The sequence below is a fragment of the Cannabis sativa genome, chromosome 8, assembly GCF_029168945.1.
Source record: "Cannabis sativa cultivar Pink pepper isolate KNU-18-1 chromosome 8, ASM2916894v1, whole genome shotgun sequence".
NCBI classification, from domain to species: Eukaryota; Viridiplantae; Streptophyta; class Magnoliopsida; order Rosales; family Cannabaceae; genus Cannabis; species Cannabis sativa.
In genome coordinates this window covers 41,956,579-41,969,552 of record NC_083608.1, presented here as the reverse complement: position 1 = coordinate 41,969,552, position 12,974 = coordinate 41,956,579, and the positions used below count along the sequence as shown (strand labels likewise).

The 12,974-nt window shown below is 32.8% G+C and overlaps 1 protein-coding gene across 1 annotated transcript; it reads left to right on the top strand.

Moving 5' to 3' along the window:
* The first annotated feature begins 3,445 nt into the window (after positions 1-3,445).
* LOC115699458 (G-type lectin S-receptor-like serine/threonine-protein kinase At4g03230) lies at positions 3,446-6,747 on the top strand. Its single transcript, XM_030626882.2, has 6 exons — positions 3,446-5,060; positions 5,155-5,309; positions 5,416-5,626; positions 5,773-6,010; positions 6,091-6,241; positions 6,337-6,747. The coding sequence occupies exons 1-6, from the start codon at positions 3,632-3,634 to the stop codon at positions 6,640-6,642; spliced, it is 2,490 nt and encodes an 829-aa protein (XP_030482742.1). The 5' UTR covers positions 3,446-3,631; the 3' UTR covers positions 6,643-6,747.
* Positions 6,748-12,974: the final 6,227 nt, after the last annotated feature.

Here is a 12,974-nt window from a genome sequence, read left to right as displayed (position 1 = left end):
ATATTGAGAGTAATAGAAATTTTTTCATTTTCTCTCTATTTTGAGATAGACACTTGAATTCATATTTTATCTTTTTATTCATCTTAGTTCTTAGTTTGAAGTAGAGTTTAATTTTCCAGCCAACAAGTTAGTTGACGAGTTCTCACCGTCAACATTAGGGATTTATGCAATGTGCATGTTATAAGAGCCCAACCAATAATAATTTGGTGCAGGTATAATATTCAACTCTTTATAAACTTGATATTTTTATTGGAATTACTTATTAATTATTTATTTTTATCAAGTACATGCACAAACAATTGCTTAGCATTAATGGATTGAATGTAAAATATGCATTTCTAAATCCTAGTGCCTTTGGCACTCAGACAGGAGATCGCGGTGCCTGTTGCAGTGCACTGGTTAGTCGTATGACTGCGAGGAATCTGAATAATTTCGTTATTGCTCCCTATTATAATAAGTATAAAATTAATTTCGTAATTTATAACTCTACATATAGGATAATATTGTATTAACAATCTTACATGTTTGTTTGTCAAGAACTCGATTTCACATGATGCTTGTATTCGTCCAACCTGCTACGCAAACAGTGGCCTTCTTAGATTCCAACAAGGAAGAAGTGCTTGCAGGTCTGCGAGATATCATTAATATGTAAAATATATAATCAACGTCACAATATATAATTTTGTTTGGTATTTGGTATTATAATTCTGCTATTTGTGTAGCTCAATGGACTTTACAACCGTGCTTAAAAATGGCACACTATCGATTCCATTAGATGGATAACTTTAATATGTCCACAACAGCCACGTGGTATATAATATGGATTCTACGGTATGAAGTTCATTCAAGGTTACATAAACAAACCAAATCTAATGCTTTGATTAGAAGATGTCAATCAATTAATAAGTAATTTTATGTTTGTACGTTTTAAGTACTTTCTTTCTTTTGATTTAATAATTTTAATGTTAATAATTAATAATAGTACTTAAATGAACTTCATACCGTTTTATGAAATAATTTTAATGTTAATAATAGTTAGAAAATCCCAAATTTTCTTTTTTATGAAATAAAAGATAAAGGTCTTCAAAAACTTGACACCTAATAGGTTTCGTAAGAGAAAACAATTCTCCGTTCTTCATGTTTTGTGGTTTAAACTATTTATTTTATATGTCATATACAGTATAAGCTAATTCTTTCAATATTATCTATTATTAGGTATCTACCAAAACTATACAAAGGCCATTCTATTTTTTTTTAGAAAAAATATTTACTTTAACGTAGCAACAATATATCTTATTTTATATCAAAAACAATATTTCTTATTTCATTTTATTTCTTTGTTTTACTTTATAGGCTTTCTAAACCTTTTGTGTTATTGTAATTTTTTTCTTTCTATTTTGTTCTCAGAATTCTAATTTTGGGAAAAAGTTAAGAGATTTTTTCTTTCGCTTTTATAAGAGCAGTAGATATACAAACCTCTAATTGCATTATTTTTTTGAAATGTAATGAAAACTTTATTAATCAATTGCATTATTAAAATATAGCACTTCAAAAAAAAAAATAAAACACTCCAAATTCATCCTTAAATTTACATTAACATGTTGATAATTGGATATTTTATTCGCTCCATATATTAAAAATAATTTTTTTGCTACTTTTGATATGTTTGGTGGAAATGTTATGTCATTTCAACATATTTTACTGAAATCTGAAATCACCTAGAATTTATCAGATAAGTCTTTCTTTAAAAATTTAATTTAAATTTTTTTTGTAATATAGTTTATTTATTTATTTATTGAATTCTTCTCAATTAATAGAATGTACTTATTTACATTTTGGCAAGAGTGGATTTATGGATTGGAAGTTAGTAGGTCATAGAACCATCAAAGACGGTTTCATTGTTTAAATTTCTCTGCTTTAAAAAAGAGATTCAAAAGTTAGACTCAATGGTTTATTTTTGATAAATTAAGGGTGACATTATTTTTTCAAGAAGCTTCAAAGATAAGTTTTATTTTTTTAAGCCAAATGTTATTTTTTTAATTTTTTTAATGCTATTTTTTCAATCCAATTAGAGAGGTTTATTTAGATTTTCTTTCTCTCGCAACAACTATTAACAAACGAATGATGTTTTTAATGAACTCGAGGTGCTATTTGAGAATGCTATAGTTTTATTGTCTAAATTTTCAAAAACAGTTTATGTGGCTCGCGATAAGAATTCTGTAACTCATGCATGGTTTAACAAAGCATACTCTTTAATTAGACGATGAGCTATCCCGATTCGAGGAGGTACCGTCGTCGATAATAAATTGTTGTATCGTTACTCAAGTGTGATTTTGATCACTACGTCAAAAAAATTATTATTTTATATTAGCTTATTTACTATACATTGAGACATTAAATGTGAAAAATTGAACTTCCAAAAAATATTATCTTTTAAAAAAATAAAGTGTATATAACTTTAATAAGATATTTTAATTTTAAGATATTTGAATGTGACGCGCAGGCTATATATCTAAGCTAATAATGTCTTTCTCTAAGAAAGTACGTACAGGAAACATTCAAAGGTTGGAAAAGAAGAGTGAAGGAATCGAAAGAAATACGCTTTATGTATGTTGAATTTTCTAGTCAAATTAAGCTTCTCAAACGTAGAAATTCATGGATAAATGATATGATTATACATTACACGTCAAAACCATAGACACCACATGAGACTCATGCATTTGTGGCGAACCATTAGCCACGATTATATTCTGTATTTACAATATGCAAATTGCGTAATTATAGTTGACTATGATTCCAACAGTGGCGAAGCACGGAGAGAGATCAGCGATTTTTAAAATAGAGAAGAAAAGTGTTTAATTAATTTTTAATTTTTTCATAGATAAATATGATATAGGTGATTCAACAATGCACCCCTTGAAAGAGATATACTTATTACTGATACACCCTTGACTTGTTTCGGCATTAAGAAAAATTTTTTAGTCTATTTTTTTTTTTTTCATATTCATGTATGTTATAGTTATTTAAGATAATCTATAAAATTTTGAGAAATTCTAAATAATTTATAATATAGAAAATAATGTTCAAACAGTCTATTTTACACGCGTATAAAATAAAATAGATGAATGTAGTTTTTGGCGTGTTAAATTTTTTTCAAATTTTTTAAAATTTTGCCGGATGTCTTAAAAAACTATAACGTACATAATTATGAGAAAAAATTTGACTAAAAAATTATTTCGGGTGCTAAAATAAATAAGAGTGCATCAATATATCTATTTTAAGGGAGTGCATCGAAGAATTACCCGTAAATATATAAGGGAAAATAATTACGCTAATCTAATATAAGATTCACTTGGTGTAAATGAAATACATTCAACACAACAGGACAAAGATGAAATTTAAATATATCTTATAATAGAAAGAACGTAGTTTGAAAGAAAGAAAGAAAGAATGTGAGACATTTTCTGAAAATAATTTTAATATAAAAAATATTAAAAAAAAATCTAAATAAAAAAAGTTTTTCGGTATATTGTCAAACAGCCGAGTATATTCAGGCATTTTCTTCTACTTTTTTATTTTCATATACCATTTCCATTTGGGACACACTTGATTTGCAAAATTTTCTTCAACCATGGATACGAATTCCAACCCAATTCTGAAACTCGCTTTCTTCCTATCCCTAATTCTCAATATCCATTCCTTGTATGGTGCTGATTCCATCTCTACAAATGATATACTCTCTGGTCAATCTACCATTATCTCTGCAAGCAGTGTATTTGAAATGGGATTCTTTCGACCAGGTTCAGCTCAAGACTATTATTTAGGCATATGGCGCTTGAAAGATACTTCTCGTAGGTCAGTTTGGGTGGCAAACAGAGAGATACCAGTCTCACTTGCGTCAGAGCTAAGAATCACAGATGGAAATTTGGTTCTCTATAATGAGTTAAAGCTACCAGTTTGGTCCACGAATTTGAGCTCCAGTAATACTACCACACGTTCTGTACAAGCGGTACTTTTAGATTCCGGAAATTTAGTTATAAACGACAAATCTAGTAGTTCATCAATACCATTGTGGCAAAGTTTTGAGTTTCCTAGTCATGCATGGCTACCTGGAGCCAAATTAGGGTACAACAAAACAAGCGACACTAGGAAGATTCTAACTTCATGGAAAAGCTTGGAGGACCCTTCCCCAGGGCTGTTCTCTGCTCAGCTAGATCATACTAACAACTCTGTTTTTATTCAGTGGAATAGGAGTAAGAACTACTGGACCAGTGGTCCTTGGGATGGAAATCTCTTTAGCGGGATTCCTGAGATGAACCGCAATGCAGAAAACTACTATTTCACCTTTGTATCAAACGAAAATGAAAGCTACATCACCTACACCATGACAAACACTTCAACATTGATAAATCATTTTGAGATTGATGTTTCAGGGCAGCTTACACAGGTGAATTGGCGGTCTGATAATGGTTGGACTGTGTTTTGGTCGGTTCCAAGCCAACGATGTGAAGTTTATAGAGCTTGTGGGGCATATGCCAATTGTGATAGTAATGAGGAATCCTTGACCCCTTGTCAATGTTTGATGGGGTTTGAGCCGAATTCGCCGAAAGATTGGGAATTGAAGGATTACTCAGGTGGTTGCTATAGAAAAACAAGGTTGCAGTGTGGGGTTAGTAATAATAATACTACTGTGGATAGATTTCTGGAAATGACAGATATGTCCTTGCCTGAAAATATGCATTCTGAAGAAGCTAGTAATCTGGATGAATGCGAATCAAATTGCTTGAGAAACTGCTCTTGCTCTGGCTTTTCCTATGGAAGTTTGGGCTGTTCAATTATTACGGGTGATATCTTAAATCTGAAGCAGCTAGTATCTGGAGATAGCAGACAAAGGACTATCCATATTCGGTTAGCGAATTCTGAGTTTCGAATGCGTAAGGAATTTCAAAGATGGAAGCTTTATGCTCTCTTGTTTGGGGTAATAGCTTTAGTCATGTTCATCACTTTTATTGCTTGTTTCATTTATTTACGGAGAAGGAAAAGAGCAGCCATCAAACAAGGTAACTTTGATAATAATAATAGATTGTTTTGTGTGTGTTTTTCTAATTTCGTTTTTTTATGAATTGATATAAAATGTTTTGAAAATATTTGCAGAATTAGGTAGCTTGATAGATCCAAACCATTTCAAAGACGATGAAAAGGAAGGCATACAAGTCCCGTTTGTTGCTTTGGCAAACATACTAGCTGCTACAGATAACTTTTCAGAAGCTAACAAACTTGGACAAGGAGGGTTTGGCCCTGTCTATAAGGTAATAAACTCTAATACTCATTGAAGTTTGGATTCCACATTTTTTTTTTTTATTTTTATTTATGAAATTTTAATAATAGGATGTTTTCTGTGGAATTCTACCTTAGGGTAAATTTCCAGGTGACCAAGAAATAGCTATAAAGAGGCTTTCGAGTGGTTCTGGACAAGGGTCAGAGGAATTCAAGAATGAGGTACTATTGATTGCCAAACTCCAGCATCGTAATCTTGTTAGACTTTTGGGCTATTGTGCCGAAAGAAATGAACAAATACTAATCTATGAGTACATGCCCAACAAGAGCTTAGATTCATTCTTATTTGGTGAGTTTCCAATCATATATTTTTCTAAGTTTTGATTTTCTGTGAATCATTTAAAGTTGATTTGTTGAATATAATACATCCAAATAGATCAACTGATTTTATATACATGTATACTAATAAAAACTTGTTACACTTTAATCAAAAAGATGAAAACTTACGTGGGTTGCTGAATTGGGAAATACGCTTTAATATCATCATGGGAATTACTCGAGGACTTCTCTACCTTCACCACGATTCAAGGTTAAGGATTATCCATAGAGACTTGAAGATAAGTAATGTTCTGCTCGATGAACATATGAATCCTAAAATTTCCGATTTTGGCTTAGCAAAGATTTTTGGAGGAAAACAAACTCAAGGAAGCACAAACAGAGTCGTTGGTACCTAGTAAGTTTTGTGCTAATATGTTAAATGTACATCTTTTTCATGTTAATTTTTCTGAACCAACTTTTATTGTTGTTCGTTAGTGGTTACATGTCACCAGAGTATGCACTAGAGGGGTTATTCTCAACTAAATCAGACATTTTCAGTTTTGGGGTCGTCACATTAGAAATTATTACAGGACAAAGAAACTCGAAATCTTATCGATTAGAAGAAGCTGTTGGCCTTATAGGCTATGTGAGTGTTATTTACTGAACATGTCTCTTTTCAACTTAAAATGTTCCTCTTTTACATTATTTATTTACTTTTTCGTTTTCGATGGGTTGCTGCAGGTATGGGAAATGTGGAACAAAAACAAGGCCTTTGAACTAATAGATTCAGCATCAAAGGAGAAGTTCAATGAAGATGAGTTCATGAGGTGTGTAAGAGTGGGACTATTGTGCGTACAAGATGACCCAAATGATCGTCCCACTATGTCAAATGTGATGTTGATGCTTGGAAGTGAAACTGCAAGTCTTCCAAGTCCTCGACAACCAACATTTATTGTGAAAAGATCTATATCTAGTAACCCTAATAATCTTTCTCATTCATCATCATCAAATAACTTGTTGACAGATACTTTGTACCAAGGTCGGTAACAATGTAAGTAAACGTTTTAGGTTACTTTGCTCTAGAACAATGCCACAACAATGATACTTGTTTTTCTTCATCAAATGCTCAGTATGTATGTGTATTTGTTCAAATTTGGTGTTCCAATTTAAAATAGTTATGTGGTTAATTAAAATTTATCAAGAACATAAATTTCAAGACACTAATTAATAGTATAAAAAATAACCAGAAAAATAAGAACATGACACAATGCTAGAAAGAATACTGAAGCAAACGGTAATAGATGGACAAAGATGCAAAGAGGTTCTGTTAGAATTGAAAATGGCTAAACAGATGGACAAAGATGTAAAGAGTTTCTGTTAGAATTGAAAATGGCTAAGTTCCCTGTTTTTTTTTTTTTTTTTTTTTTTTTTTTTATGTTTTGCTCAATGTAACAGTTCTTTAGTAAGAAGTACTTAGAAATTAGTTAAAGTTTGTTATACTTCTCTTGTAATTAACTCAGTATATAAATGTCAAGTTTGGCCAACTGATTTTTTTCAGTTGAGCAATATTTTTCCATCTTTCATCTCTCTCTCTCCTCCATTGTCTTTTGCTCAAGCTCGAGTACTGGAAATTCAGTACTCCTACATGTTATCAAAGCCATGTCGAATCATGGCAATAACGCAAATGGTGCTGGTATTCGAGTTGAACCACCAGCAGAGGAAAGAATCGATCCACAGCAAGCTCGAGCTGTTGAACCAGCTCCTGAAGCTCCAAATCCAATTCCCCTCCCCAACAATCATCTTCTCCCCCTCAATCTTCGTCTTGACAGATCAAACTACACAATTTGGAGATATCTTATCCTTGTTGCCATTCGAGCATATGATCTTGATGCCTACGTTCTTGGATCACTTCCGTAACCACCACAGTTTCTTGCAGGTAATGTCCCTAACCCGGCCTTTCAAAATTGGATGAGACTTGATCAATTCTTGATGCACTGGCTGATGAATTATGTCTTTAAACACATGCTGGGCCATGCAATCAATTGTCAAACTTCTCATGAGATTTGGAACACATTCGCTCAACTCTTTGCCACCAGATCTCGAGCTCGACTTCTACAACTTCACAACTTACTGCAAACCACCAAGAAAGGATCTCTGTCGATTGAGGAGTTCATTCTCAAAATGAAACAACATGTTGATCAGCTTGCCGCAGCTAGTTAGCCCATCAATGATGATGATTTAGTGTTGTACATTGTTGGTGGACTATGAGCAGAGTATGAAGCTGTGGTCATCCATTTAACATCAAGAATTGAACCTCTCACTCTCCAAGAAGTTCAGTTCATGTTGCAGAGTCAAGAGATGAGAATTCAACAGCACACAACTGAATCTCTCCACAATGTGCAAGCCAGTTTGACCAATACCAGAAGATCTCCCTCAAATCGTGGATTCAGAGGCTCCAATAGAGGAGGTAGATCTTACAACAACAACAGAGGTGGCCGTGACAACAGGCATGTATGTCAACTTTGTGGTCGTGCTGGTCACACAGCTATGAAGTGTTATCACAGGTTTGACATCACTTACATTGGTGTCTTAAATGGATCGACTCCCCCCCCCCCCTCTCAAATGGTGATACCCCTCAAGCCCTTGTGTCTAAATCCACTCCCACATCAGATTCATCTTCTACCTGGTATCTTGGCTCTGGTGCAACTCATCACATGACAAATGATGCTGATCATCTCAATTCTGTCTCTAATTATAAAGGTAAAGTCAAAGTGGTTGTAGGTAATGGTTCCTCTCTTCCCATACATCATATTGGATCAAGTTCTGTTTGTAAAAATTTTCCTAATAATTCATTGGTCTTGCAAGATATTCTTCATGTACCTAGTGTCACCAAAAACCTACTTAGTATTTCTCAATTTACCAAGCATAATCATGTCATTCTTGAATTTAATGAATTGTCTTGTCTCATAAAGGGCAAGACAACCAAGCAAGTTCTTCTGCAGGACCATCTCAGTGAAGGTCTCTATAAGCTTCAAGTCCCAGCATCCAAATCTCAAGGTGTTGTCCCTGCCTCTGTCAGTTTCAAACCCAAGGGTCTCAATCATACAACTACAAGTAATCATGTTCATGACAAGTCCAAAATTGTCAATGTTTGGCACTGCTGACTTGGTCATCCCTCCAAGCCTATATTAAATAAAGTTCTTTCTCATGTTGTTCCAAATGTAAAGTGCAAGCCAATAGATCTTTGTAATGCTTGTCAAACTGGAAAATTGCACCAATTTAGTTTCAAAAGTATTGAAAATAAAACCACAAAACCTTTTGATTTGATTTTAAATGATGCATGGGGTCCTTCCTTTTATACTTCAGCTGATGGTTTCAAATATTACATTAGTTTTCTTGATGATTTCACCAAATTTACATGGTTATTTCCTATGAAAAATAAGTATGAGGCTAGTAACATCTTTATACAGTTCAATACCTTTATGAAAAGGCAATTTCAAACTAAAATCAAATAAGTGCAATCTGATCTTGGTAAAGAATATGAGCCACTGTATAAACATTTTACTAATCTTGACATAATTCAAAGAAATTCTTGCCCACCTACACACCAACATCAGGGTCGAGTTGAGAGGAAACATCGACATGTTGTTGACACTGGACTCACACTGCTGTCACAAGCCAAAATGCCATTATCTTTCTGGTGGGAAGCTTTTGCTTCTGCTGCCTACTTAATGAATCGATTACCTACTCCCACACTCAATTATCAAACACTTTTCAGCAAACACCATATTACAACCTGCTCAAAGTTTTTGGTTGCTCTTGTTTTCCTCTTTGCAAACCTTATGCATCACACAAACTTGTTTTCAGGTCTTCCAAATGTGTCTTCATAGGGTACAGTATCAATTTCAAAGGGTATAGGTGTCTTCATCCCTCAGGTAGAATCTCTGCGGCAAGAAGTATTACTTTTAAGGAACAAGAATTCCCATATACTAATCTCTTTCCTCCCATTCAGTCCACTGTCAACACTTCAACCAATAATCAACAACCCTTCTTCATACCAAGTTGAAACACCATTAATCCACCAACCCAAAATCACATTTCACCACCTCCCAGTCCTCCACCACCTCCAAACAGAACATCAATACAAGACAGATAGTCTCCTGTTAACACCATATCCTCTTCTGGTTCAGCAACTTCACCAGTTGCCAATCCACCCACCTGTCCCAACACCAATCATCACCCTATGGTCACTAGGTCCAAGTTAGGCATCTACAAGCCAAATACATTTCTTGCATAATCCAATGATGAAAAGGAACCAACTTCATTTAAAGAACCCTTTGCCAATACTAAATGGAATGCATCCATGAACAATGAAATGAGTGCTTTAAAGAAAAAGAAAACATGGACTCTTGTGCCTAAAACTTCTGAGATGATCATTGTGCAAAATAAATGGGTCTATAGGATTAAACTTAATGCAGATGGCACTGTTGAAAGGCTTAAGGCAAGATTGGTGGCCAAAGGTTTCTAACAAACTCTAGGCATTGATTTTTTTGAAATATATAGCTCCGTCATAAAACCCTGCACCATAAGAATTATGTTCACATTTGCTGTCTCAAATGGCTGGGAAATCCAATAGATTAACATCAATAATGCTTTTTTGAATGGACAACTACAAGAAGATCTGAAGATGTGTACATGGCCCAATCACAAGGGTTTGTGGACCCTACTTGCCCCAACCATGTGTGCAAACTTCACAAGGAAATATATGGTCTCAAACAGGCTCCTCGAGCCTAATTTGACACTCTCAAAGCTACTCTGGTTCAATGGGGTTACACCAGCAGAAAATCTAATAACAACCTATTTTTCTCAATAAAAAATGGTAACCTGCTACTTATCTTGGTGTATGTTGATGACATTCTCATAACAGGTGCTGATACATCTGAGGTTCAACATCTAATCTCTGCCTTGAACAACAGTTTCTCTCTCAAAAACCTTGGACCAATACAATACTTCTTGGGTTTTGAAGTTTAGAGAACAACTAATGAAATTTGCTTGACCCAACAAAAGTACACGAGGGATCTTCTGGCCAGAACCCAACTACTTGACTCAAAACTCAGTCCACACCTGTAATATCCCGATAAGTCTAATGGTAAATAATTAGGGTTTATATTTATATTATGAGTTAATCAGGTAATAAGTGGGATTATGATCCTACTAATTAATTACAGCATAAAATTTAAATTTTGCTATAATAAGTGGGTAAATAATCATAATTTGTTAATTACGGAGATTTATATAGCATGTGTGAATGTAATATGAGATATATGTAGAATAAAAATATTCTTCAGGTTTGGCGACCCTGGAGACTCAATAAATGGATATATATATAAGCGTAATTTGTTAATTACGGAGATTTATTTGAAATACGTGGATATAATATGAGTTATTTGTGAAATAAAAATATTTTTAAGTTTGCCAACCCTAGAGATCCGATTGGAGGCTAAAAATATCACAACAGTTTTTATTAAAATTATTGATGGAATTATTATGATAAATTGATTTTAGAAATACTGAAGTATTTTCGGGTACTCGAAATCAACCAAATACCTTAGAAATATAGATTTCTTAACGGCTAAGAAATAATAAGATAACTATTAATAATAATTTATTATTATTATTATTATTATTATTATTATTATTATTATTATTATTATTAATAATATATTATTATTATTATTATATTTATAACAGTAAAAGAATGAACAACGAACGAAACTCTCGTTTTCCTTCCTTTGATAAAATTTTCTCTTTATATATCTATTTTCTTCGATTTTCAACCCGAAACCTAGTGATCTAAGCTCCGTTAGTAGCAAGATAGCAAATCTTTGAAAAGGAAAAGCTTAAGGTATGGTTTAATTTCGTTTTAAGTTTAAAAATAATTGGTGTCGTATAGGGGTTTTGTGAATTAGAATAGTTATGAAGGTTCTGACTTTATATAATTATTCTTGGGTAGGTAGTCATGAGACTAGTTCTGATGTTTACTTGTTGAATTTGAGGTGATTTTGAGTTAGAAATTGAGTTTGGAACTTTTTAAAGCTTAGTCCGAACGTTAATGACATTTTTCATTTAAGGGGTCGATTTTTATTTCTGTTACGTAAGGATGGTAATATTTATGGTATATATACCCCCTGTGAAGTTTGGAGTGATTTGGATAAATTTTGGTAGTATTTCGGTGAGTGCGAAAATTGAAATTTTCGAGTTTTATAGTTTTTAGAAATTCATATGAGATTAGAATGAATCGTATTTTTGTCATAACTTTTGATTTGAGTGTCCGTTTTGGACATTCTATATACCGTTTCGAAGCTTGCGACGAGCTCTACAATATGATGTATGTTTTAGAGCCAAAATATAAGTTTTATTTTAGTGTATTGGGATATTGGCGGCTAAACTACCTGAACTTTACGGTTTGTAACACTTAACCACAAAAACTGAATTTTTGGCGGCTAAACTACTTAAACCCTAGTTCCATTTTGCTCTGCCCACCTCTGTCTAAAAATCACAGTTAAGTGCCACGGTGAATGTCCACGTGTACACACTTGCACACGTAGCAAATTTTTAGTAGTCCACGTAATAGTTTTAAAAATTAATTATAAATATTTAAAAAAAATTAAACAAATCCGAATTTTTATTTAAAATTTAATATTTTTTGTAAAAATCCTTTTAAAATGTTCACGAGGCTAATATTTTATATATAAATATATATATATATTTTTCTATCAACCCCAACTCAAGTTCTGTCAATGGAACAACTTTAATGAGCTGCCATCAATATCCATGACATGTGATTGAAGGAGTGTGCTTGTGCTACCCTTAGAATTTAAATCTACTTTTTCTTCAGCAAAATATATTAAAATAAAATTTAAATCTAATAGGGCCAGCTTTGGGACCATTAATATGTAATAATAGGCTGTAGTCGAAAAAAGCATTAAGCGATTAATATAATCAGCCTATCATTACGAAGTTAGTTAACTGTCTTTTGAAGCAGGTATTATATACATTGAAACAAATACTGTCTCATCAGTTTGATGTTCTTAGGTAGCTGTAATGATGGCTAAATGCCTAAAGACATGGTCTTTCATTGTTGAAAGATCTGGAAATTGATCATAGTATATCATATTTTATTTACTTTAAATTTCAGTGGATTAATTTTTTATTTTGAAGAAAAGTCGTCTTCTTCTTCTTCTTCTTCTTCTTCTTTTTTTTTTTTTTTTTAAAAAAAATATAGAAAAGTATTAATTGAATATTATTATAAAAGCAGAGTTGATTCGGACAAATTTTATAAATAAATTTTTAGAACATAAAACAATGTTTCACTATAA

Bases quoted from the DNA above. Each gene is read 5' to 3' on its own strand.
- LOC115699458 (XM_030626882.2), top strand. From the start codon at position 3,632: ATGGATACGAATTCCAACCCAATTCTGAAACTCGCTTTCTTCCTATCC. The intron at 5,061-5,154 runs GTAACTTTGATA...AAATATTTGCAG, and splicing joins AAGAGCAGCCATCAAACAAG to AATTAGGTAGCTTGATAGAT. The intron at 5,627-5,772 runs GTGAGTTTCCAA...TTAATCAAAAAG, and splicing joins CTTAGATTCATTCTTATTTG to ATGAAAACTTACGTGGGTTG.